Source organism: Phymastichus coffea, unplaced genomic scaffold (genome assembly GCF_024137745.1).
Source record: "Phymastichus coffea isolate CEN01 unplaced genomic scaffold, Cenicafe_Pcof_1.1 PCOF00035, whole genome shotgun sequence".
Taxonomy (NCBI): domain Eukaryota; kingdom Metazoa; phylum Arthropoda; class Insecta; order Hymenoptera; family Eulophidae; genus Phymastichus; species Phymastichus coffea.
In genome coordinates, this window is record NW_026706846.1 from 3,015,934 (window position 1) to 3,038,900 (window position 22,967).

The window sequence follows — 22,967 nt, forward strand, 5'->3', positions numbered from 1 at the left end:
TTTGGGATTTTCACATCCAAGTCCCGATTCCATTGGACCCTGGTGTTTGATGGAAGGCTTGTAGTCCAGTTTAATTTTTTCACTCTTTTTACGCGAAACGCGAAGTAGAAAAGCTCTAATTCTCCAATCGCTCGTCCCGGTTTAAGCGTACGCACGCAAACCAAATAGAGCGCCTGAGATTACGTCCACCTCAGACGTACCTGAGATAGTGACCCGGATGTCACATAAAATTTTTGGAGGCCCCGGAGGGATAAGTTGGAGAAAAAGAGCTTTATAGGGTACTAACAACCTCATACTTTCCTGTCTTCTTTTTCTTGTATAGAAAATTACGGATTTGAAAAAGTAACGGATTTAATACAAATTAACGAATTTGAAAAATTTAAAAAAAAAAAATTTTTGAAATAAAATAACGAATTTGATAAAAATATAAAAAATTTGAAATAAAATAACGAATTTGAAAAATTTGAAAAATTTTTGAAATAAAATAACGAATTTGATAAAAATATAAAAAATTTGAAATAAAATAACGAATTTGAAAACTTTTAAAAATTTTTTGAAATAAAATAACGAATTTGATAAAAATATAAAAAAAATTCGAAATAAAGTAATGAATTTGAAAAATATAACAAATTTGAAATAAAATAACGAATTTGAAAAAAAATATATATAACAAATTTGAAATAAAATAACGAATTTGAAAAATATAAAAAAAAAAAAAATTTCGAAATAAAGTAACGAATTTGAAAAAATATATAAAATAACGAGGTAGCAAAAATTGAGAAGTTGCAAAGATTTAATTAATAAAATAAATCAAAAGCGAAAAATTAGAGAAAATAATCACGTAATAAATAAAATAAAAAAATTTTTAGTGAAATCTAACCTTTTTTTTTCTCTTCTGCCTCCTGTTATGCCTCCCTTTGTAGAATTTAGCGGTGTTTCGTACGATTTAATAGAAACGGTAGACCAAGTTGTAGAAGATATTTCAACAATTAGAGAAAGTCAGGACGCGGTAATAAGTCGGGTAAATAGTCATAGTAACGATATCGCGAAAATAAATCAGAACGGTCGTAGTTTAAGTGCACGTGTTACGGAATTAGAGCTAGAAAATAAGAATAGAATTTACCAGATAGCTAGTTTAGGACATCTCTGCGTCAACCTTATTGAATCTAACACAGCCTTAAAAAAGGAAATAAAAAAACTTAGGAAGCGATCAGGAGTTAAAGATAAATTAATCTCCAAAACCGCAATTTCGAATAAAGTTTTAACCGCAAAAATCGCGAAGTTAACCTTAAAATTAGAAAATTTAAAATTATAAAATAATATTATTAATTAATTAATTTAAAATATTTTTAACATAGTAATCTTATTAGTTAAACCTGAAAAAAAAAAATAAGGAAACTTAAGATAGTGTTAGTTTTTCGTTTGTATTTTGACTAAGCGTGATAATTAATAATTTTTTTTTTTTTTTTCCTTTCTTTTGCCTGTTCAATTTTAGTGAACGCAGAAAACTGGCCCATTAGAAAGAAATTGACTAAGTGTCAACGCAGAAGGTTAGCGAGGGAGATCCAAAAACATCCCGACGCTCTACCAAAACACATTTATGAGGCCGAAAGAAAAAAACAGTTTCAAATAAATAGGGAAAGAAGAGACTTAGACCTGCGGATAAAGACCTTGTTAGCCGACAACAAACCATTCAGCTGCAAACACGGGAACGACCCGTATTACTGCAGGCTTTGCGTGCAGACGTTCGAAAAATTAGGGCCTATCCCTAAGAAAGTAATAACCCCACCGAGTCTGCAAGAGCCGGAACAAATTAATAAACAAAATTGTGGAAAAAGGGACCCAAACAGGTTATATAAAAAACTATTTGCTCCAGATAAAAAAATATTGAAAAAAATAAATCAACACAAAGAAGAAAGGAAGAAAACAGAAGAAAACAGAAAAAGGGAAGAAGATAGAGCGAAGGAAATAGAAGAGCTAGAAAAGAAAATAAAATTAAAAGAAAAAGAAATAAAAGCAATTTTAAACAATTTATAACTTATTTTGTCTTTTTTAAAAAATATATTTTAGTTAAAATAATAAATTGGTGTTATTTTTTCTTTCTCTCTCTATTCCCCTATAAAATTATAAAATATTTTTTCCTCTCTTAATGAATAATAAAGAACCGGGTGATAAACGATTGACGCGTAGCCAAGCCCGAAATCCGTCTACATCTTGGACGGTAGGTATTGGTTCTGGGCGGCTTAGGCATTCCGACGAATTTCAACAGGAGAAATCTGACGAGAAAGGAACCATAAACCCAAAATCTAACATAGGCGATAACTTATACCCTGACCTAGATAAGTTAAAAAAATTTAACGAAGAATTAGATAGTCTAAAAATAAATAACGAATTGGAAGGGCTAATAGGGAGGTCAGCTCCAAATAGTCAATCAGGATTTAGTGAAGATTTAGACAACGTCACTATAGAAATCAGCGACGAGGTTTTAAATAAGTCCATACGCGAAAATCACGGCATAAAATCAAACTCGGATAAAATGGATCAAGAAATTCAAAGGACCATGAAGCAAACCATCCAATTGAAAGATGCCTTAAACGTTGTACCCAACTTCAATGGAAATCCTAACCAATGGGTACCATTTACAGAAGGTTGTAGGGAAGCTTTAAATATGCTGCCCTCAAAATGCGAAGAAGATCTAGTAAAATTAATAAAAGGTAAACTAGAAGGCGAGGCCAGATCAACAATGGTTGGCATCAATTTTAAAACCATTAACGAACTTATATCTCATTTAGCTGATATCTTCGCGCCACCTCAAACCATGAATCAATTATTAGGAGAATTAGGAAATGAATATCAGAAAGATAATGAAAAAGTCTTAACGTACGCTAATAGAATTCGCCTATTAACCACTAGGATAATAGATGCAAAAAAGAGACAAGACAATACCGATTCTATAAACATCGATGAGAAAAATGCTTTAGAAGAAAATGCATTTATATGTTTTAAACGAGGATTAAAGCCAGAAATAAAAATAAATCTCCCACCAGGGATTACTGCCACTAATGCCTTAAAGGAAGCCATCAAAGTAGAAAAAGAATTAGAATTACAAAGAAATCTAAGAGGAAAAATTAACTACACTTCAAATTATCTACAACCAAAGAAAAATGTAAGAATATGCCAAATTTGTGAAGAACACGGACATGAAGCTTTAAACTGCAACACGCTCGTGAACAAACAAAAATTATGTAATTTCTGTAATAAAACAGGTCACGATACAAATAATTGCTTTGCTAAAATTAGGTTAGATAACCTAACTTGTCAAATATGCGGAAAAAAAGGACATAATGCACGCGAATGTAAATCGAGATTACAATGCCAAATTTGCAAAAAGATGGGACACGCTGCTAAAGAGTGTAGGAATAGAATTAGGACACAGGCTATACATGAAATAAAATGCCAATTATGCAATAATTTGGGGCACAGTGCTCAAAGTTGTCGAGATATAGAAAGGACACAAGTAAATAGCGAAATCGTATGTCAACTTTGCAATAACAGAGGACATACTGCAAAAGACTGTAAAACAAAAACTCCCAATTTTAACAATAATCAATTTCTAGCTAGTCAACCTTCTTTTAATAGATTTGATAAATCCAAAATAGAATGCCTTTTTTGTAAAAAACGCGGGCACATAATGGCTGATTGCTATAGGAAGAAATGGGTCGATGGTCAGAACCAGGGAAACGACAAGCCGTCCTCTGTAATTCCGACACAGAGGACGAATATGACTCGGATAGACAACAGCGAAGAATCAGAGGATGTTCGACTATTCCCATAAAAAATCAACCTCGATTTGCCGCCAAAGTACCCATAATAAGTGTCAGTTTTTTTGGAACTATATATGATACAATGTTAGACAGCGGATCAGAAGTTAATATTATGAAGATTGAAGTATTACAACAATATTTAGAATACGTAGACATGACTAAGCGACACACATTGAAAGGTATTGGTCTAGAAAGTTTCCAAACCATGGGAGTAATTACTCTCTATGTGTATGGAAGGGAAACTGAATTTTTAATAGTTGAGAATGATTTCCCAATTCCCTGTGATATAGTGATAGGAGCAAGTTATCTGTCATCCAACAAAATAATTCTTGATTTCGAAACCAGACAGTTTATCCTACCAGATAGAACAATAAATTTCAAAGAAATCAAAGATTTAGTTTATACTGGTATTTGCTGCATGTATAATGTTAAAGATGAATCAAAAATAGACCGAGTTATTCCAAGAATCGAGGTAAAGAATCCACCCACTGGCTCGAAGGAATATTTCTTAATAGACACAGGATCAGAATGTAATTTGATTAAAAAAGGATTATTACCACCTGGTAATAGTATTGACGATTCACTCATCATTAACCTAAAAGGAATAGGTAGAAATATGCAACTAACTCTGGGAATAACCGAAATTAAGCTTTTCGATACGGATACAATTTTCCATGTAGTCGAGGATAATTTTGAAATGATTCATGCTGGAATATTAGGTGCCGTATTTTTTGAAGACAGTAAAGCAAGAATAAACTTCAAAGATAATACTTTTGAAGTTAAAAATTTCCTAGCGCCATTAATCATAGAAACATTGGACAAGAAACTTACACAGGCAGAATTCGATAAACTATTACAGGAATTAATCCCTATGGAAGTACCTAGTTTCGCAGTACGCCATGTGTTTAATATATCTCAGAGTGAAATCTTTCAAGACCTTAACATTGAAGAATTTGACGATGTCGATTTTAACATAGCTGAGTTATACATCGAAGAAGAAACAAACGATGTTGAGAAAAAAATAGAAGATCATCTAGAATTGAGTCATTTAGATAACACAGAAAAAGAATATGTAATAGACTTGGTTAATAAAGTCGCCGATGTTTTTTACTTGCCTGGAGACAAACTACCGGGTACTGAATTAGTAATGCATGAAATACATACTGTTGATGACATACCCGTGAATTGTAAACAATACCAGTTCCCACATGCAATGAAAGATAAGCTTAATTATCATATTGACAAATTATTGAAAGCTGGTATCATTAAAGAATCTAATTCACCGTATAATATACCTGTATGGATAGTTCCAAAAGCTACAGATCCAAACGGCAGAATGGTACTCGACATGAGAGGGCTTAACGAAAAAACCGTAGCAGATTCTTATCCTATTCCAAATATCACACAGATATTTGACCAAGTAGGAGGAGCTAAGTTTTATTCCGTGCTTGATCTCGCAATGGGATTCTATCAAATTAAGATGCACCCAAAAGACGCTCATAAAACAGCGTTTAGTACCCCTTTTGGTCATTACGAATTTGTCGGCATGCCATTTGGTTTAAAGAATGCACCTGCAACCTTCCAACGGCTTATGGATACTTTATTACGCGGACTACAAGGCCTCGATTTGTTTGTTTACCTAGATGACATAGTCATTTATGCTAACAATATTGAAGAACACGATCGGAAGTTTAAGTTACTAGTCGAACGGTTAAGAGAAGCAAAACTGAAGTTACAAATTAATAAATGTAAATTCCTCATGCGAAAAGTCAGCTACTTAGGGCACCTTATAAGTGAGGATGGTCTAGAAGTAGATCCCAAGAAGGTTGAAGCCGTACAAAAATTCCCAAGACCAAAAACCGTTAAAAACGTCCGCCAATTCTTAGGACTAGCTGGGTACTATAGGCGCTTTATCAAAGACTTTGCCAAGATAGCTAAACCATTAACTAAATTATTACAAAAGGATATAAAGTTCGAATGGAATGAGAAAGCCGAAAAGGCGTTTATTGAATTGAAAGAGATGTTATGTAATGCACCTCTTTTACAATTCCCTGATTTGTCCAAAGGGTATAACATACGTACCGATGCCTCTGGCACTGCTATCGCTGGAATATTATCCCAAGGCCCGATCGGATCCGACCGTCCTATTGCATATTTTTCTAGAGTTCTGCGTGGATCAGAGCTAAACTATGAAGTATATGAAAAGGAAGCCTTAGCGATCATACAGAGTGTCAAAGCTTTCAAATCCTATGTATATGACCGGCCTATCCAAATTATTACCGATCATCAGCCATTAGTTTGGTTTGAAACAGCAGATTTAAACACGCGAGTACAAAAATGGCGATTTTGGTTATCACAATTTAAGTATAAAATAATTTACACCAAAGGAAAATCTAATGCCGCAGCAGATGCACTCTCAAGAAATCCAGCAGATGTAAATGTTATTGAAAAAGCGCCCACTCTTCAAGAGTTTTTACCTGAAATTGAATTAGGAAATCTAGTAGTGAACATCACCAATAGTCTGATCGATAAAGAATTCGAATTTCTTATCGATACAATCTCCAGCGTAAATATAATCAAAATCAGTTCTATACCCAATGGATTATTAATTAAGCTGAATAAAGAAATATTACTACAAGGGCTTTTTTCAGATAATATCGTAGTAACACACTATACAGAATTGGCTATATTAGGACGCACTTTTGAATTTTATGCAGTAGAAGATAAATATGATTTGCCGTATCATGGAATCCTTGGTTCCAAATTTTTATATGAAATACGAAGTAGAATAGATTTTGATAAATTACAGTTAACACACTCAGGAATAGTCACACCGCTTAAGTCAGTATATAGCAAAAACAATGAAACAGAATTTAGGGCAATGCGAAATATTGATTTACACATTGTCAAAGATGATTTGTTGTTAGTGGATTCATACATTCGTAATCTCGAATGTCGGATACAACTCTCAATTAATACAATATGTGAACAAAGTATAATTAAGAAACAATATGTAACTGAAACAGAGAAGATAGATGAAAGCGACCGAATTATCTTACGAGACATTAGTGGGAAAACCTATCAAACACTTGGTACCATACAAATAGAAATCTTTTCCATAATAAATAAATTTTGCATAGTACCTAATGACTTTCCTATAAATTCCGAAGGATTATTAGGAATTGATTATCTCATTAGGAGTAAAGCGGCACTAAATTTCAACACCAGAACAATGCGCCTTGGAAATATGATTATCCCATTTCGTATACGGAATATTAGAATTGACAATCAAAACTCTTGTAAAAACTTACTCCCACAAACAAGCCGTGAAATAGCGGAAATAAATATAATGACACGAGGACAAAAACAAAGATTAGATAATTTACCATCTGCTATACCTACCCCACCGACTGTTAACGAAAGGATAAGTCCTGAGAAACGACCCCGAGGAAGGCCTCGCAAAAATCCACTCCAAATTCCCGGAAACACAGAACCAGCGCCAATCGAATCATTTCAACCACCGGAAAGCCATTCAAAAAAACCTCGAGGCAGACCAAAGAAGATACAATTATCTTCGACAAGTGAAGAAGAACCAGATCATGCCGATGCTTCTAACCAATCTGACGATGAATCGATTCTTAGTGACTTTGATGAATCTTCAACTGGGCACACTAAACTGGTTAAGATCAAGGATTCAATCCATATGCGTACTGACAGCGTAGTTTATTTTATTGATAGTAATGGCGCACCATGCGACGAAGGCGCCAAAATGATGATCGAAAACAATCAGATAGAAAGTAAACAGATTATTAATGTAGGAGAAGTTGTGAAAGAAAGAAAAGGAAAAAAATACTATCGCTTTGGACTCTGTATATGCGGAGAACACCCGGAGTCGTTGAGTCATTTAAGAGACAATATGCTTACAACTTTGAATGTATTAAGAGATATGTTGGTTAGCCTAAAGCTAACGGAAATTTGTATCGCCAAAAGTAAAGAGATAAGAAATCTAGAATGGGGAGAAGTAGTAAATTTATTGGATACTGTCTTCAGAAATACAGGAATAACGATTTTAATATGTATGAATAGCCTTGAGTATGTGCCTTTAGAGAAACGTGATATAGTATTTTACGAATGTCATCAATCTCCGGTCGGAGGACATCGTGGTGTTTCTAAAACATTTTATCGAATACGACAGAATTTTTATTGGGAGAATTTGAAGGAAGATATTCAAAGACGAATACAACAATGCCTTGAGTGTCAGTTAAAGAAATTAACTCGCCTACAGACCAAACAACCTATGGTAATCACCGATACCTGTGCCGCTACTTTTGACAAAATAGCAATGGATATTGTAGGACCCTTGAAAAAAACCCCGAAGAACAATGAATACATTTTAACCATGCAAGACCAACTAAGTAAGTTTTGCCTAGCCGTACCTCTAGTCGACACTTCATCCACAACGATCGCAGATGCATTCATAAAGAAATTCATTTGTATATTTGGTTGTCCAAAATCCGTTTTAACTGATCAAGGAAGAAATTTCTTGAGTAATTTGATGAGCCGTATAGCTAAACGTTTCAAGATTAAGAAGTTAAAGACCACAGCTTTTCATCCACAATCTAATGGTTCGCTTGAACGCTCCCATCATGTTTTAGCAGAATTTCTGAAACAATATACCAATAGCGATAACAATTGGGATGAATGGTTAGACTTAGCCATATTGAATTATAATACTTGTGTTCAAGAGAGTACCAAACACACTCCATATGAAGTCGTTTTTGGCAGATTAGCTAGACTGCCCTCAAGTTATCCATTACAAGAAGGAGATTTATTGCCCACTTATAAAGGATACATTACAGAGTTAGTCACCCGAATAACAGGAATTCAAAAGTTGGCATACGACAATTTAATAGCATCAAAAGAAAAATCAAAGAAATATTATGACAGACACCTTAATCCGAAAAATTTTAAGCTTGGAGATTTTGTATTTTTGAAAAGTGGTCCAAAACCCGGTAAATTAGAAGATCATTATTCAGGCCCTTTTAAAATAATAGGAATTTTACCGAAAAACAATGTCAAAATACAAATGAAAAAAGGAACCAAAGTAGTTCACGCGAATAGGCTTAGAATATCGTATATTAATAATAATAATAATTCATAAAAAGGAGGAGAGGCATAAAACTAGAAAACACAAAAAAAATAAAAAAAAATAAATAAATAAATTTTTTTTTTATAAATAAATCATAGATAAAATGAACAATATCATTTCCAGTAAAATAATAATAGTAAAATAATAGTAATAAAATGATAGTAATAATAAGTATAAATAAATATACCGAATTAATCATTGGTTTTCCGTTCCAGCAATTAATAGTTAACATAAGAATTAACATTATTTATTTTTCAGAAAATGGATATGAATAAATTTGGATTTTACATATTAATCTTATCTACCATTGCATATCAAGGCCAAGCCATCATAGGATACGATTGCGGAGCGAGATCATTAAACATTACCACTGTTTCTTTGCTTGGCGTAGAAGAATGCGATATACCTCCCGGAAAAATTAATAGCACTCAGATCCATATACAGTTATTACAGTTAAACCAATTCGAGGAAGTACACGTGATACAATGCAAGATACAACTACAACGTCACATTTATCATTGTGGAATGCACTCCCATAGTTCGGCTGTCAAAGATGGAATACACGAATATATGGTCGAGATCAGCCAAAAACGCTGTTCAGACTTGTATAATACCGGCACATTATATTTCGATGAGATACGTGTACTACGCGATATTAAAGTTAACCAAACCATAATCCGACCCTTAACACTAGCTGGTAGTTTAAAAATCGATGGTAGTTGCAACGGTGGTGTGTATTCTGATGCATATGGTACCTGGGAGAATGTTGTAGTTCAAGGTTTAGTAAAAATAACCGTGCAAGACTATACTGCACCAGTTGACTTAAATAATGATCAAGTAAGACTACGCTCAGGTATCAAATGCACATTAACTGAAGAAACCTGTATAGACCCGGAAGGAGGTAATACTTTCTGGAAAAAGATACCACGGGATATATGTAAATTCAATCATTACGGGATATTATATGAAGGCATAGCTAACAAAATAATAGACGAGCACCAGAACCGTATATATTCCTTGATAACAGAAGATATTACCTTCGCCTTAATGGCCAAAGGAAAAAGACAAATCTGTGGATATGAAATAGTTCAAACAGAACATCCAAAATTATTCATTTTTGAAACCACTAGAGGAGTCTCGACCTTTGCCGTAGCAAAGAAATTATCATTAAGCAATTTAGACATATTTGCGTACGTTAATTCTAAATTTGTATTCGTCGAGCGTTATATCAAAAATCAAATAAATAGTTTGTATAGAGATGTAGTTGTACAGCGTTGTAGACAAGAACGCGAAATTTTAAAAAATGCTTTAGCAATAGCCACGTATTCACCTGATCAATTCGCATACAATTTAATGAAAGGACCTGGATATATGGCGGTAACGGCTGGCGAAGTAGTTCACGTCGTCAAATGTATCCCGGTAGACGTAAAGATTTCGCCGGGGACCAACTGTTATGAAGAATTAAAAGTAGTCCATAACAATATCACCAAATTTATGACACCCAAAACACATATTCTCAAGACTCAAGGAACAATAGTGGATTGTAACGCTCTGCTGTCCACTCACTTTTATGTCAACGAAAATTGGTATAAATTCATGCCACGTCCTGTAGACGCCAGAACACCAGAGATTTTGAAGCCTTTTGCCCAAATGACCTGGAAATATCAAGATATTCCAACTCTCGCTACAAGTGGTATTTATACTGAACAAGATCTGCAGGATCTTCTAAATCGAATCATGTATCCTCTCGAACAATCAGCTGTCATCAATGATGTTGCTCGAGAAATCAAAGGTCATGCGATGAAAGATCAAGAAGGAGTAATTAATAAATTGCTCAATGAGAACACTTTAGAACGCTTAGTTCATACCACTTGGAACCGAATGTGGGGTAAATTCATGACGTTTGGAACATTCAGTGCAGGAGTGATAGCTATCCTTTTTATTATTCAAATAATTAAAAAGGTGATAGAAATCTTTATCAACGGCATGGCTCTGCATAGTATTTATGGGTGGTCCTACCAACTTTTTGGAGCCATATGGAACAGTCTCACAACTTTCCTTATCCACTTAGGCCATTCAACGCAGAAGGAAAATGAAAAATCCCAGGAAGAACCAAGTAGAGTTCCTATGCCAATACAGATACCCCATTACATACCAGTTCAGGTTCAAGAAAGAGATGCCAACGTACCAAAAGAACATCCAGTGTCCTCAATCCAAACTAACAATAGTTTCTTTTCTCGACAGTAAATGTTAATAAATCTTGGTTACCATGCTCTACAATCACATCTTAATTAGCGATTACTTTGCCTCGCTGCGCTCCTTAAGTAACCGTTTAAGTGGGGGGGTGTAACGTCGGGCCGTTTATTAGAAATAAATTTTTTTTTCCTCATGTACTTTTGTGTAGCTTAAATTTTAACTCGGTAAACTAGCGAAGGAGAGCCTTCAGCTGAAGCAGCTGGAGGACACGTGAAAATAGTCGTCCCTTTATCGCGCGCTTTCCGATGTTTACCTCGCACGATCATAAAGTTTTTTGAGTAGGTTTAGATAAAGAGTAAAGGAGCCGCGGAATTCCACCTGCATCCTGTTACTCGATTTCACCCAAAAGATTTCCACTTTTAGAAGTCAAAACTTTTGCTATAAAAAAAAAACCTTAATAACTAATTTTACATAAATGAATCGGGAAAATAACAGCATGATAGGAAAATTTCGCAGCTTCTTGAAACCTCCCACACACTTTTTGATTAGAAATATAGTTGCCGCGCAATCATTGAAAATAACTCGAAGTTTTAAAATTACAAATTAGAAAAATGAGGTAAATAGTCGAAAACAGTTACTTGAACGAATTTTAGCAAATCAGTTATTCCAGTCCACAATTAAATAATACCCTTTTTTCGTTCGAATTTATTTAAACAACGAAGTGAGTTAATTAATTAAGTTACCAATTGTAAACATGTAGGATCAACAGATTTTCGCGTAAAATATATTAAATAATAAGGAACTTGCGTTATTTTTAAGAATTAATTGTAATAATTTTATATAATAAATAACTTAATAATTATAAGAGAAACTGTACTAAAAATGGTACTTGGAGAGTCATCTAGCGAGATAAGGCCCAAACTCTTGAACGCGCGCCCCCAATTCTCACCACGCCCCCGAACCAATTAGGGCCCGAAATCCGAAAGAGAAAAGGAGGGAAAATCTCGGTTGGCCAATTACAATTCACTGGCATTTCCACTCTTCCCAAATTTCGAGGGACTGAAAGAGGGATTTTCCTCCCAACCACCCCCAGGGTTTAAAAGGGCATGCGCAAGCGAAAATCGCTCTCTCACGCTCCCACGCTCCACACAAGGTTTTAAGTGCAACTCATTGACCAAGTGCCAGGTCCAGTACCAGTTAACTAAATAAAAGAAAAGTAAGTTGAAACAAAATTTTATTCACTATCTCTCCTTTTCCTCTTCTTGTTAGAGTAGCTGATCGAAACTCGTGAAAAATAGGTCTTCGAAAAAGTATTTCAGCAGGAATTGGGATACTTTTTCAATAAGACAGTCGCGCCGTTAAACTAAAATAAAATACTTTTTATGTGATAATTCCGGCAAGGTTTGGGATTTTCACATCCAAGTCCCGATTCCATTGGACCCTGGTGTTTGATGGAAGGCTTGTAGTCCAGTTTAATTTTTTCACTCTTTTTACGCGAAACGCGAAGTAGAAAAGCTCTAATTCTCCAATCGCTCGTCCCGGTTTAAGCGTACGCACGCAAACCAAATAGAGCGCCTGAGATTACGTCCACCTCAGACGTACCTGAGATAGTGACCCGGATGTCACATTACTACCAACATAATAATTTTTACTCTTTACTTAATAACTTTTACTATTGTATCCAAAGTTTTTACTATATAAAATAGTAAAAATTATATCTTCTTAAAGCGCTGCCTAGTAGTCATGATTTTTCCTACTTTATAAAGTAAAATTTACTGCTGGAAGATTTCAGACTTCTAATGGCGGCACCAATGTCGCAACAGGTCACTGTTAGCGTTGTTTACTAACAGCGGCAAGCCAGTTTGTTCACTAAAAGCGGAAGTGCTTATCTTTATAATACAAGCGGCGAGATGTGTTCGAGTTATATTCGTTAAATTTTTAATAAAAAGTAAGTATGAATTAATTATTCAATATTTGTTATGCTTGCACGATGATTGGTTTTTGCATGGTGATATCATTTCATTTTTATATTGTATGTAGGAGTACGGAATCTGTATTAACGTAGCGTTTTGTGAATCATTTGAAAGGTGACCCCGCCAGAAATATAGGTACGAATATCATACGGAGATCGAATTAAAACTGTACGAATTTCCGTATAGTACCCGTGGCGCTTTCGTACGTTTTCCATACGACTACCGTACGGCTACCGTACGGTGATTGTCCGAAAACAACCGTACGATTTCCATACATTTACCGTACATTGGTCGTACGAATTCCTCAAGAATCTTGTATGCAATTCACATGAATTTTGCATGAAAAACGTACGGATTAACCTAAGTTAGGAAAAAAGTTAATTTAAAATTTTTTTTTGGTATAATTATTGATATTTGAACAATACAACATCTTGTCAAACGATACAATCAATATTTCAAATAATTTTTCTTTTATTACTTTCTTTGTGAAAAATACAATGCTTGATGATAAATATTGAATGCCTATAAAATAAATGTAACAATACAAGTGTAACTTATTTTGTAAGCTTGCAATCAAAATATAAAAATTATTTTATAAGATATGACAATTTAATAAAATGTCATAAAGAATTTGAGTTAAAAATAAACCTATTAAAATTTAAAACTAGTTTTTTAAATAAAGTTTAAATTTTTCTTATGTCATTATGATAATAATAATAGTCAATAACAAAAATAATCTTTTTGTAACCGCTTAAAATATTAAACATATATATATATATATATATATATATATATGTTTAATCTTGAATATGAAAATTTAAATTAATTAAAGTATTAACTCATGTTTAACTGTATTTTAATTTAGTTTGATTTCTAACAAATTTGGTAGATGCCATATAAGTAATTTTCCCTAGATTTTTTTCTTCGTACCCGAATAATACAAAAACATTTCTAAAACATTTTTAAAACGTTTTTGATAAAACATTAAAACGTTTTGGGACTTTGGTGATGAAAACGTTTTGAAAACGTCTTGAAAACGTGATATATGTCCGCAAATTTTTTAGTATTTGGGAATGAGGTGGAATTATAAAACGTTTTAAAAATGTTTTGAAAACGTTTTGTTCAAAAAAAATTTAGACTTGATGAAACGTTTCTACATTGGCAGAACGTATTGAAAACGTTTTGAAAACATTTTGAAAACGGTTTTTCTTTTTAGAAATCAAGGATTACCTGAATATTTCAACGTTTCCAGGACGTTTTAAAAACGTTTTGAAATTGTTCTCTTTAATGTAATTTTCAAAATGATTGTCGTTTCAAAACATTTGCAGAACGTTTTCAAAACGTTGTCAAATTGAATAGTAAAAATTCATAAAAATGGTTTGTACGCATATTAAATAAAGAACATTTCTAAAATAGTTAGTTTTTTTATTAGCAATTTTTCTTCTAATTTACAGTTTACAAATTTTTATACACGAGGTGTGTTCAAAAAGTAAGGTGACTTTTCAAATTTCACGGGCAACGTACTTTCGATTATCGATTTTTTTATTTTGTTATGTTGGTACACTCTTCCCGAACATCTGTACCAAGTTTCAAGTGTATAGCATTTTTTGTTTGGTTGTGAGAGGCGTAAAGGTTATAAGTTTTTTGCGTGCTCGGCGATTTCTTGCTATCGAAAAATATGGATCAAAGGATTTGCATCAAATTTTGTGTAAAAAATAAAATAAAGTGCTCCGAAACACTTGAAATGTTGACGGTGGCATACGGTGAAACTGTTCTGAGTAAAAAAAATATTTACAAGTGGTACAAACTCTTCCAAGATGGCCGGGAAGATGCCAATGACGAGCCTCACTCTGGACACCCAAGCACGTCAACAACTGATGAAAACGTTCAAGCAGTGAAGAAAATTGTTCTGCAAAATCGTCGAATCACTATCAGAGAAGTTGCTGAGGATGTTGGTATATCGCTTGGCTCGTGCCATGAACTTTTTTCTAACGTTTTGGGCATGAGACGTTTGTCAGCGAAGTTTGTTCCGAAATTGCTAAATTTTAACCAAAAGAACCGTCGCATGAGCATCGCTCAAGAACTGTTGAATGACGTCAACGACGACCCAGATTTACTCAAAAGGGTCATAACTGGTGACGAATCATGGGTATATGGTTATGATATCGAAACCAAAGTCCAATCGTCCCAATGGAAGAGCCCAGATGAGCCAAGACCGAAAAAAGCACGCCAAGTTCGATCTGTTAGAATTCTAGCAAGTTCAACTCGTATTCACGAGATACACTTCTGCGTCTGCGCAACCCGCGCCGCCGCGCGCTGCTCGCTCGTCGCTGGCGCTGCGACGCCACTTCTGTTTGTTCGCTTGAACTGTTCGGACGCCTTTCTTTTCTCTGCGCTAATAAAAACTTTTCTCACGAATATTGTGTTGGCTGAAGCCCTTTTATTTAACAACCTAACAGGTTATGGGCCCAGCACGCTTCCGCTGCGCGAGTGTGTGAAGTGATTAAAGTTTTTGACGAAACAGAATCGCGAGAAGGTTGTTGCTTTGTTTCAACGTGAGGAAAATGGCGAGTGACGGCCAAGACACCGGGCAACAAGCGATGGAGGGGGCGAGCACGCTTACACCAAGAACAAGTAAGTGTTGCAATTTACAATAGAGCGCGGTCGCAATTTTTTTTGTGTATCGGGAGTGTCTAAGTGCGAAACGAGACGGAGACGGATTTAAACTCGTGACCGTGATGCAGCTAAAAGGAAAAATCTCGCTCGCATAAAATGTTGCACGTTTCAGTTCTATGCCTTCTCGGAATTCGGCCGGCAGGCATGGCTTGCGCAGCATGATGCAACCTGTTGCTGCGCGCCAAAAACAAAGCCAAGATGGCTGACGGCGCGCACATGCTAGAGAGAGAGAGAGAGAGAGCGCGAGAGAGAGACAGCGAGATTGACGAAGCGGGAAGGAGAGGTGACGCTCCTCCTACCGCGCGATCGACGGGGAATGGGTATGTGAGAGAGAGAGAGAGAGACGGAGAGTCAGATAGAGTGGGGAATGTGAGACGGATTGCTTTTTCTGAAATCGCGCAAAACTGACGGCGCGCACATTTGGATATTATGTGCTACGGTAAAATTGTTTCGATTTTTTAATGCGCTGAACTGAAATTGACAGGCAGGCTGATCGACATAAGAAACACACTCTACAAAAAGCTTGACCTCGCGACGACGCGCGTCGCTGAAGGAATTTACTTGGCCGAAAGGAGCAACGAGACGGGTTTTTGCTTGGTGTTCACAAGTAGACACATTATAGATATTGGAAACGACGTGTTGGACAGAAGCCAAATTACTTGACTTCAAGGTCGCTTCGAGACGATCACGAGCGACCCCAAGACACTGCATTTGAGGGAGAGAGAAGTTGTCGCGAAGGCCACAATAACCGTGCCGCAGGCAATAAAGACTCTGATTGCCGAAACGAAGGCAAACCGAGCCCACTCGGAGGAGCAATTCTGGATATTTGGCGAGAAGATCGAGCAAGTCGGAGACAAAATTGCAAGAGCAATCGCTGAAGCCTTCAAGGGGCTCAGCGTGCCACCTCCGACGGCACTTCTGACGGCTCCGACGCCTGCGACGACCGTCAGCGTCGAGACGCTGACGAGCCAAACACCCCCGTCGATGAACGCGAGGAGTAGCCCTGCAGCTCGCGTCGACTCAAACAATCCGGTGCGGGCCGCGAGAGCGGGCACCGCTGACCAGCCGACGGAGGTAGCGCGGGCCATCGACAGCAACGCCCCGTCTGCCCGGCAGAGCTGCAGACGCACAGACCCCGCAGTCGATGCGAGAGCGACCCAGGCGTTGTCTTGGCGCCGCCAGGCTGACGAGCTGCTACGCCAAAGCGTTCGCGCGTCCAACCGCCGGCGCAGCGACTCGTCCTCGGTTGAGGATGGAGAGCTGCCCGACGACGGGGAGGACTGGGACGCCGAGAACGAGGTGCCTCGTGACAGGACCAGCGCACGAAGTGGTGACTTCGCGAGGACGAGGCTGTTCTATGACGAGACGGTTTCTTGAAGCGAACAACATAGTCCTCAGCGTCAGGAAGCATTCTCGTCGACTCCTCGACCGCAGGTTGGTCCGAAGAATGTCATGACGGGCAGTCAGAAGGCGCTTCTCGCGCAAAAAGGTCGTGACGATAGAGGCTTGCCAGAAACTGGAAAGAACCAGTGTCACACGTGCGGTCTCGAAGGGCACTGGAAGAGCCAGTGTCCGAATGAAGGCAAGAAGTTCTGCTTTTACTGCGGGTCGCCAAATCATTTGGCCTCGCAGTGTAACCCGCAAAGAAAGCGCGCAGCCGACGGACGCCACGACGATTTTGGAATACCAGAGAAAAGGTCTAAACCCTCGCCGACTCAACCCGGCTCGAGAGGCCTTTCTTCGAGAGGACGAGGCGGTCGAGGCCGCGGAGGACCTCACAGAGGTGGTTTCTCTGCACGTCACACGCCAGGTGAGGGAAAAAGAAAATTCAAAAAATGCTATCTAGTAGAACAGGACTCCGAGGAGTCGGAATTTGACGACGAGGACGAAAAAGACGCGACTACGGTAGAGACGTTTATCGCCGACTCAGGTGCGACGGGTCATATAGCTAATTCGTGACTATCCTTCAAATCGCTAGACTCAAACGACAAAGGGTACATAAGTTGCGCGAACAAAAATAATAGTGCCGATCTTACTTATGAAGGGAAAGGTTGTGTTGAAGTCAAATCAAGTGACGGAAAGGTTGTAAAATTAACTAACGTAATTTACGCGAAAGATCTGTCCAAAAATTTTTTGTCCTTGAGAAAGTTTGCGGATGCGGGAATGAAGATATATCTCGATAACAAACGTATAAACATATACGATCCGATTTCGCGCAATTCAGTTCTGACGGGTTTGTACAAAAGACCTTTCTGGCAAATTGAAATACACAGTGCGAATAAAAATGAAAATACAAACAAAAACTCTGAAAGACGTTTGTTCGTGAATCTAGCGACGAGAAGTGGTAAAGTGGTTCAACGATTAGAACCAAATCAAAAGAAAAATAAAACTCAAACTGAAAGAAACGAAGTAACGGATAAAGGCGCGACCAAGTTGTTGAATGACACAGACGAACTTGAAAATATAGTAGGTCAGGGTATACTAAACGTAGGCAAATTAGAGAAATTAAATACTGTCAGGTTATGGCACATACGTTTGGGTCACATCTCAGCTGCCTATCTAAATAAAATTAAGGATTTATATCCGGAAATCAGAGATTTCGACGCTTCAGACTTTGACGAAGGTTTAAAAGAATGCGAAGTCTGTATAATGTCAAAATTGAGAAAGTTGCCCTTCAACAAGGTAAGAAGCAGAGAAAACAAGCCACTTATGCGAATACACGCGGACGTAATGGGGCCTATAAAACCTTCGACGTTTCCGGGAAAACATAATTTTATAGTGACATTCACTGATAATTATTCTAGATTTGCGGGATCGTATCCGATAAAACATAAAAATGACGTTCCGGATAAACTACGCGAATTCATCGTATCGACGAGAAACTTGATAGGAAAGGATGTAAAAATTGGGTATTTGTCAAGTGATAAAGGGACGGAATTTACAGGAAAAAGAACAATTGACGTTTTGAAAGAATTCAATGCTGAATTGATCACGGGCTGTCCGAATACGCCAACTCACAATGGCGTCGCGGAGCGTATAAACCAGACGCTACAGAAAAAGATTCGAGCTCTTCTTTTTGACTCTGGTTTGGCCGGAAATATGTGGGACGTAGCCTTGGAGGTCGCAGTTTACCTGTACAATTTGAGCCCTCATAAAGCATTGAATATGAACGTACCATTGAAACTGCTAGCTCCAAATTTCACATATGATATAAACCAGCTAAAACGTTTCGGTTGTATAGTATATGCGACGAAAGACACAGACACAAAATTTGACGCGTTAGCTTCAAAGAACGTACTCGTAGGCTACACAAGAGACGGTTATAAAATATTTGATCCCATGACTAGAAAAATTACAGAGTCCAGGAATGTTAAATTTATAGAGAGGTTAGTTTACAAAGACGTGTTACTCGCGGAAGATTTACAAATCGACTTTGAATGCGAGGAAGTAGACGAGCAGGCAACCATCGATGACGGGAACTGCGAAAATGAGGGAGAAGCTGAAGAGCCGGTTAAGAGAAAAAGGGGAAGACCGCCTAAAGTAAAAGCTAGAGAGGAAGTTCTCTATACCTTTTGTAGTAAAAATCGGGATAGTGATACTAGTTTAGTGCGAGATGACGAACTTTATGCGCTGCTGACGAAAATTCAAGATGATCCTGCATCTTACCGAGAAACGCTGAGCCGTACAGATAGAAAAGAGTGGTTAGAAGCAATTGAAATAGAAATACACGCTTTAAGACTAAATGACGTTTACGAAATAGTCGATAGACCTCGTACTGACGCCAAGGGTAACAGGCCGAATATCTTGAGTTCTCGTTGGGTTTTAAGGACGAAAGTTGACGCTAATGGTAAAGAAATAAAAAAGGCAAGGTTAGTGGTTAGAGGTTTCCAGGATAGAAACTGCTACGAACTGAGAGATACTTACGCTCCAGTGACTCGTTTGCCGCTAATCCGTATGATCTTAGCGTACGCGAATAAACATGGCCTTTTTATGCGACAGTTGGACGTAAAAACCGCGTTCCTAAACAGTCCCGTCAAAGACGAAATCTACATGGAAGTGCCTGATGGAATGTCGCATACTTGGAATGATAAAGTCGATAAAGTCTTGCGTTTGCGAAGATCGCTGTATGGCTTGAAAACAAGTCCCAAAAATTGGTATGATACTTTTGCAAAAAGTATGAATGAACTAGGCTTTGTGACGAACGATGACGACCCTTGTTTGTTTGTATTGAAAATTGAAAAGGTAATTCTATTAGCAATTCTATATGTTGACGATATAATACTAGCCGGGAATGACGAATCTGAAATCAATAAAATTATAGGAAAATTGCAACAAAATTTTCAAATGAAAGATCTCGGAGAGCCGAGCGAGTATCTTGGAATAAGGTTGGTTCGCGATAAAGATAAAAGAATAATCAAGTTAAGTCAGACGAAATTCATTGAGAGCATGTTAAAGCGTTTTGGCTATGAACAGACGAAGTCACAAAGAACGCCAATGTCAACGAATCAAGTTCAAAATAGGGAGCGCAGGGAAAGAGAAGACGAAAACTTTAATTGCAATACGATTAATCCGACAAGATATAGAGAAGCAGTAGGTTCACTGTTATATTTAGCAAATGCGACTAGGCCGGACATAACGTATTCAGTTAACTTACTTAGTCGTTACCAAGCTTGTCCGACAAATAATGATTGGAAAATGGTCGAGAGAGTATTCAAATATCTTATTGGGACGAAAGACTTAGCGCTTACTTATAGTGGAAAAGGGCAGGTACTCGACGCTTACTCTGACGCTAGCTGGGCTGATAGCAAAGACTCGATAACGACGTGTGGATATGTGATTAGATTGTACGGTGATTCCATTGCATGGAGAACTAAAAGACAGAGAAGCATATCAATATCGACTTGCGCGGCAGAGTACGTGGCTATGAGTGAGACGTGTTTAGAACTATCGGCTTTGACGGATTCTGTAGAGAAAATTATTGGGAAAAGTATATGCCCAGTTACACTGTTCTGCGACAACAATGCCGCTAGGTCTAGTACTGAAATACAGGGAGGAGTTCGACTGAGACACTTGCGTACGATTAGAGAAAATTATGTCAAACAGTGCGTTAGAGACGGTCTGATCAATGTGGTCTGGGTTCAATCTAAAGATCAATTGGCAGATATATTTACAAAACCAATGTCTTTCATAATTCACGCGAATCTCACAAAATTAATATTTAACAATGACGATTAAATAAGTTGCAGGACATTACTTAAGCGAGAACTCTCGCTTTGCCATGACTGATGACGAGTATTAAAGATTGATACGAGAAAGAGAGGAGCGACGACGCGCCAATGTTCAGTTGGACGAGGAGTACTCGCGCGCGTATCACTACCCTGTCGAGCCTGAAGTACCTCGTGAGCATCTGCCAACTCTGGAAGGTGGACATAAGGTCACTGAATACTTTGAGCAAGAGACGTACACAGAGGAGACGTATGACGATGGTTACTATTGAAAAGCCAAAGACATGTTAAAAGTAATCTGCGCTCGCGACTGAATTCCTTCTTAGTTTGTAAAACCATACATTGTAAAATATGCGTGCGTAATAGAACTGTATTTTTGTATTTTTATACTTAAGATGTTTCTGTATTGACTTATAAGCATTTTATAGAAGTTCTCGTGAAATACTCTTGTGAGGGAGTGTTAGAATTCTAGCAAGTTCAACTCGTATTCACGAGATACACTTCTGCGTCTGCGCAACCCGCGCCGCCGCGCGCTGCTCGCTCGTCGCTGGCGCTGCGACGCCACTTCTGTTTGTTCGCTTAAACTGTTCGGACGCCTTTCTTTTCTCTGCGCTAATAAAAACTTTTCTCACGAATATTGTGTTGGCTGAAGCCCTTTTATTTAACAACCTAACACGATCAAATGTCAAAGTTTTGCTCACTGTTTTCTTCGATTACCATGGGGTGGTGCATCAGGAATTCTTACCATATGGACGTACGGTCAATAAACAGTATTATCTTGAAGTTATGCGCCATTTGCGAGAAGCAATACGAAGAAAACGCCCAGAATTGTGGAAAAACAATTCATGGCTTTTGCATCACGATAATGCCCCTGCTCACTCATCTTTGCTTGTGAGAGATTTTTTGGCCAAAAACAACACCACAATCATGCCTCAGCCACCATATTCACCGGATTTGGCCCCATGTGACTTTTTCTTTTTCCCAAAACTAAAGAGACCTATGAAAGGACGGAGATTTGCAACGATTGAAGAGATAAAGACTGCATCGCTGGAAGAGCTCAAGGCTATACCGAAAAGTGCTTATGAGAAGTGCTTTGAGGATTGGAAAAACCGTTGGCATAAGTATATTGTATCTGAGGGGGATTACTTTGAAGGGGACAACATAAATATTCATAAATAAATAAATATTTTTTCTTAAAAATACAAAGTCACCTTACTTTTTGAACACACCTCGTATACCAACGACTTCAACAAGATTTAAAATTGTATCTGAAACTGAAATGATCCACGAAGTATCTTGAGAAGATTTAACAAGAAGAGCTCCATCAATATTAACGATTAACTTGACACGGTCGGTATCAATACCATTTTTTTTATATACTATTAGAAAGGTTGTTAAAGCACTCTTGATGCCATAGTGGCAGTACTGTCCCTCACTTAATTGACGTACAACTGACTTTCTCGGCGTCTTCAAAAACGTACGAGCATCTTTAGGAAATGAACATTTTGTTTTTTCAAAAATTTCTGAATCGTTAGTTGGTTCTTGATTATTATCTACATGCATCATATCATTGTCACCCATATCATAAGATTTTCTGCATTCTTCTAACAATTCGCTAGCTTCTTTGAATAATTTTTCCTTTTCCTGAGCCATTCTTCGACGAAGTTGTCTGTTGCTTAGAAGACGGGGAGCTTTTCTTGACGCCATATCAATTATTTGTGACCCTGAAACACAAGTTGAAAATTTATTTATATAAGCATATATTTATAAGTAAATTTATAATTTGATTTTGTTTTCGAAATATTTAAAGTCCAAACATATACATTTTTCTAATATATTTTATTTAGCTATGGAATAGCGAAAAAGTTACATAAAAATTAATCTCAATTCTCATAACTCAGTTAATTTGATGAAATTAGACGGA

At 37.2% G+C, this 22,967-nt stretch overlaps 1 protein-coding gene across 1 annotated transcript; it reads left to right on the forward strand.

The window, feature by feature from the left end:
• The first annotated feature begins 15,706 nt into the window (after nucleotides 1-15,706).
• Nucleotides 15,707-17,195, forward strand: LOC131663415 (uncharacterized). The gene is made up of 3 exons (XM_058933815.1): nucleotides 15,707-15,776; nucleotides 16,303-16,425; nucleotides 16,489-17,195. The coding sequence occupies exons 1-3, from the start codon at nucleotides 15,707-15,709 to the stop codon at nucleotides 17,193-17,195; spliced, it is 900 nt and encodes a 299-aa protein (XP_058789798.1).
• Nucleotides 17,196-22,967: the final 5,772 nt, after the last annotated feature.

Coding starts and splice junctions, on each gene's coding strand:
- LOC131663415 (XM_058933815.1), top strand. CDS start 15,707: ATGGCGAGTGACGGCCAAGACACCGGGCAACAAGCGATGGAGGGGGCG. Junction 15,777..16,302: donor CACGCTTACACCAAGAACAA/GTAAGTGTTGCA, acceptor TGAAATTGACAG/GCAGGCTGATCGACATAAGA. Junction 16,426..16,488: donor TTTTTGCTTGGTGTTCACAA/GTAGACACATTA, acceptor CTTGACTTCAAG/GTCGCTTCGAGACGATCACG.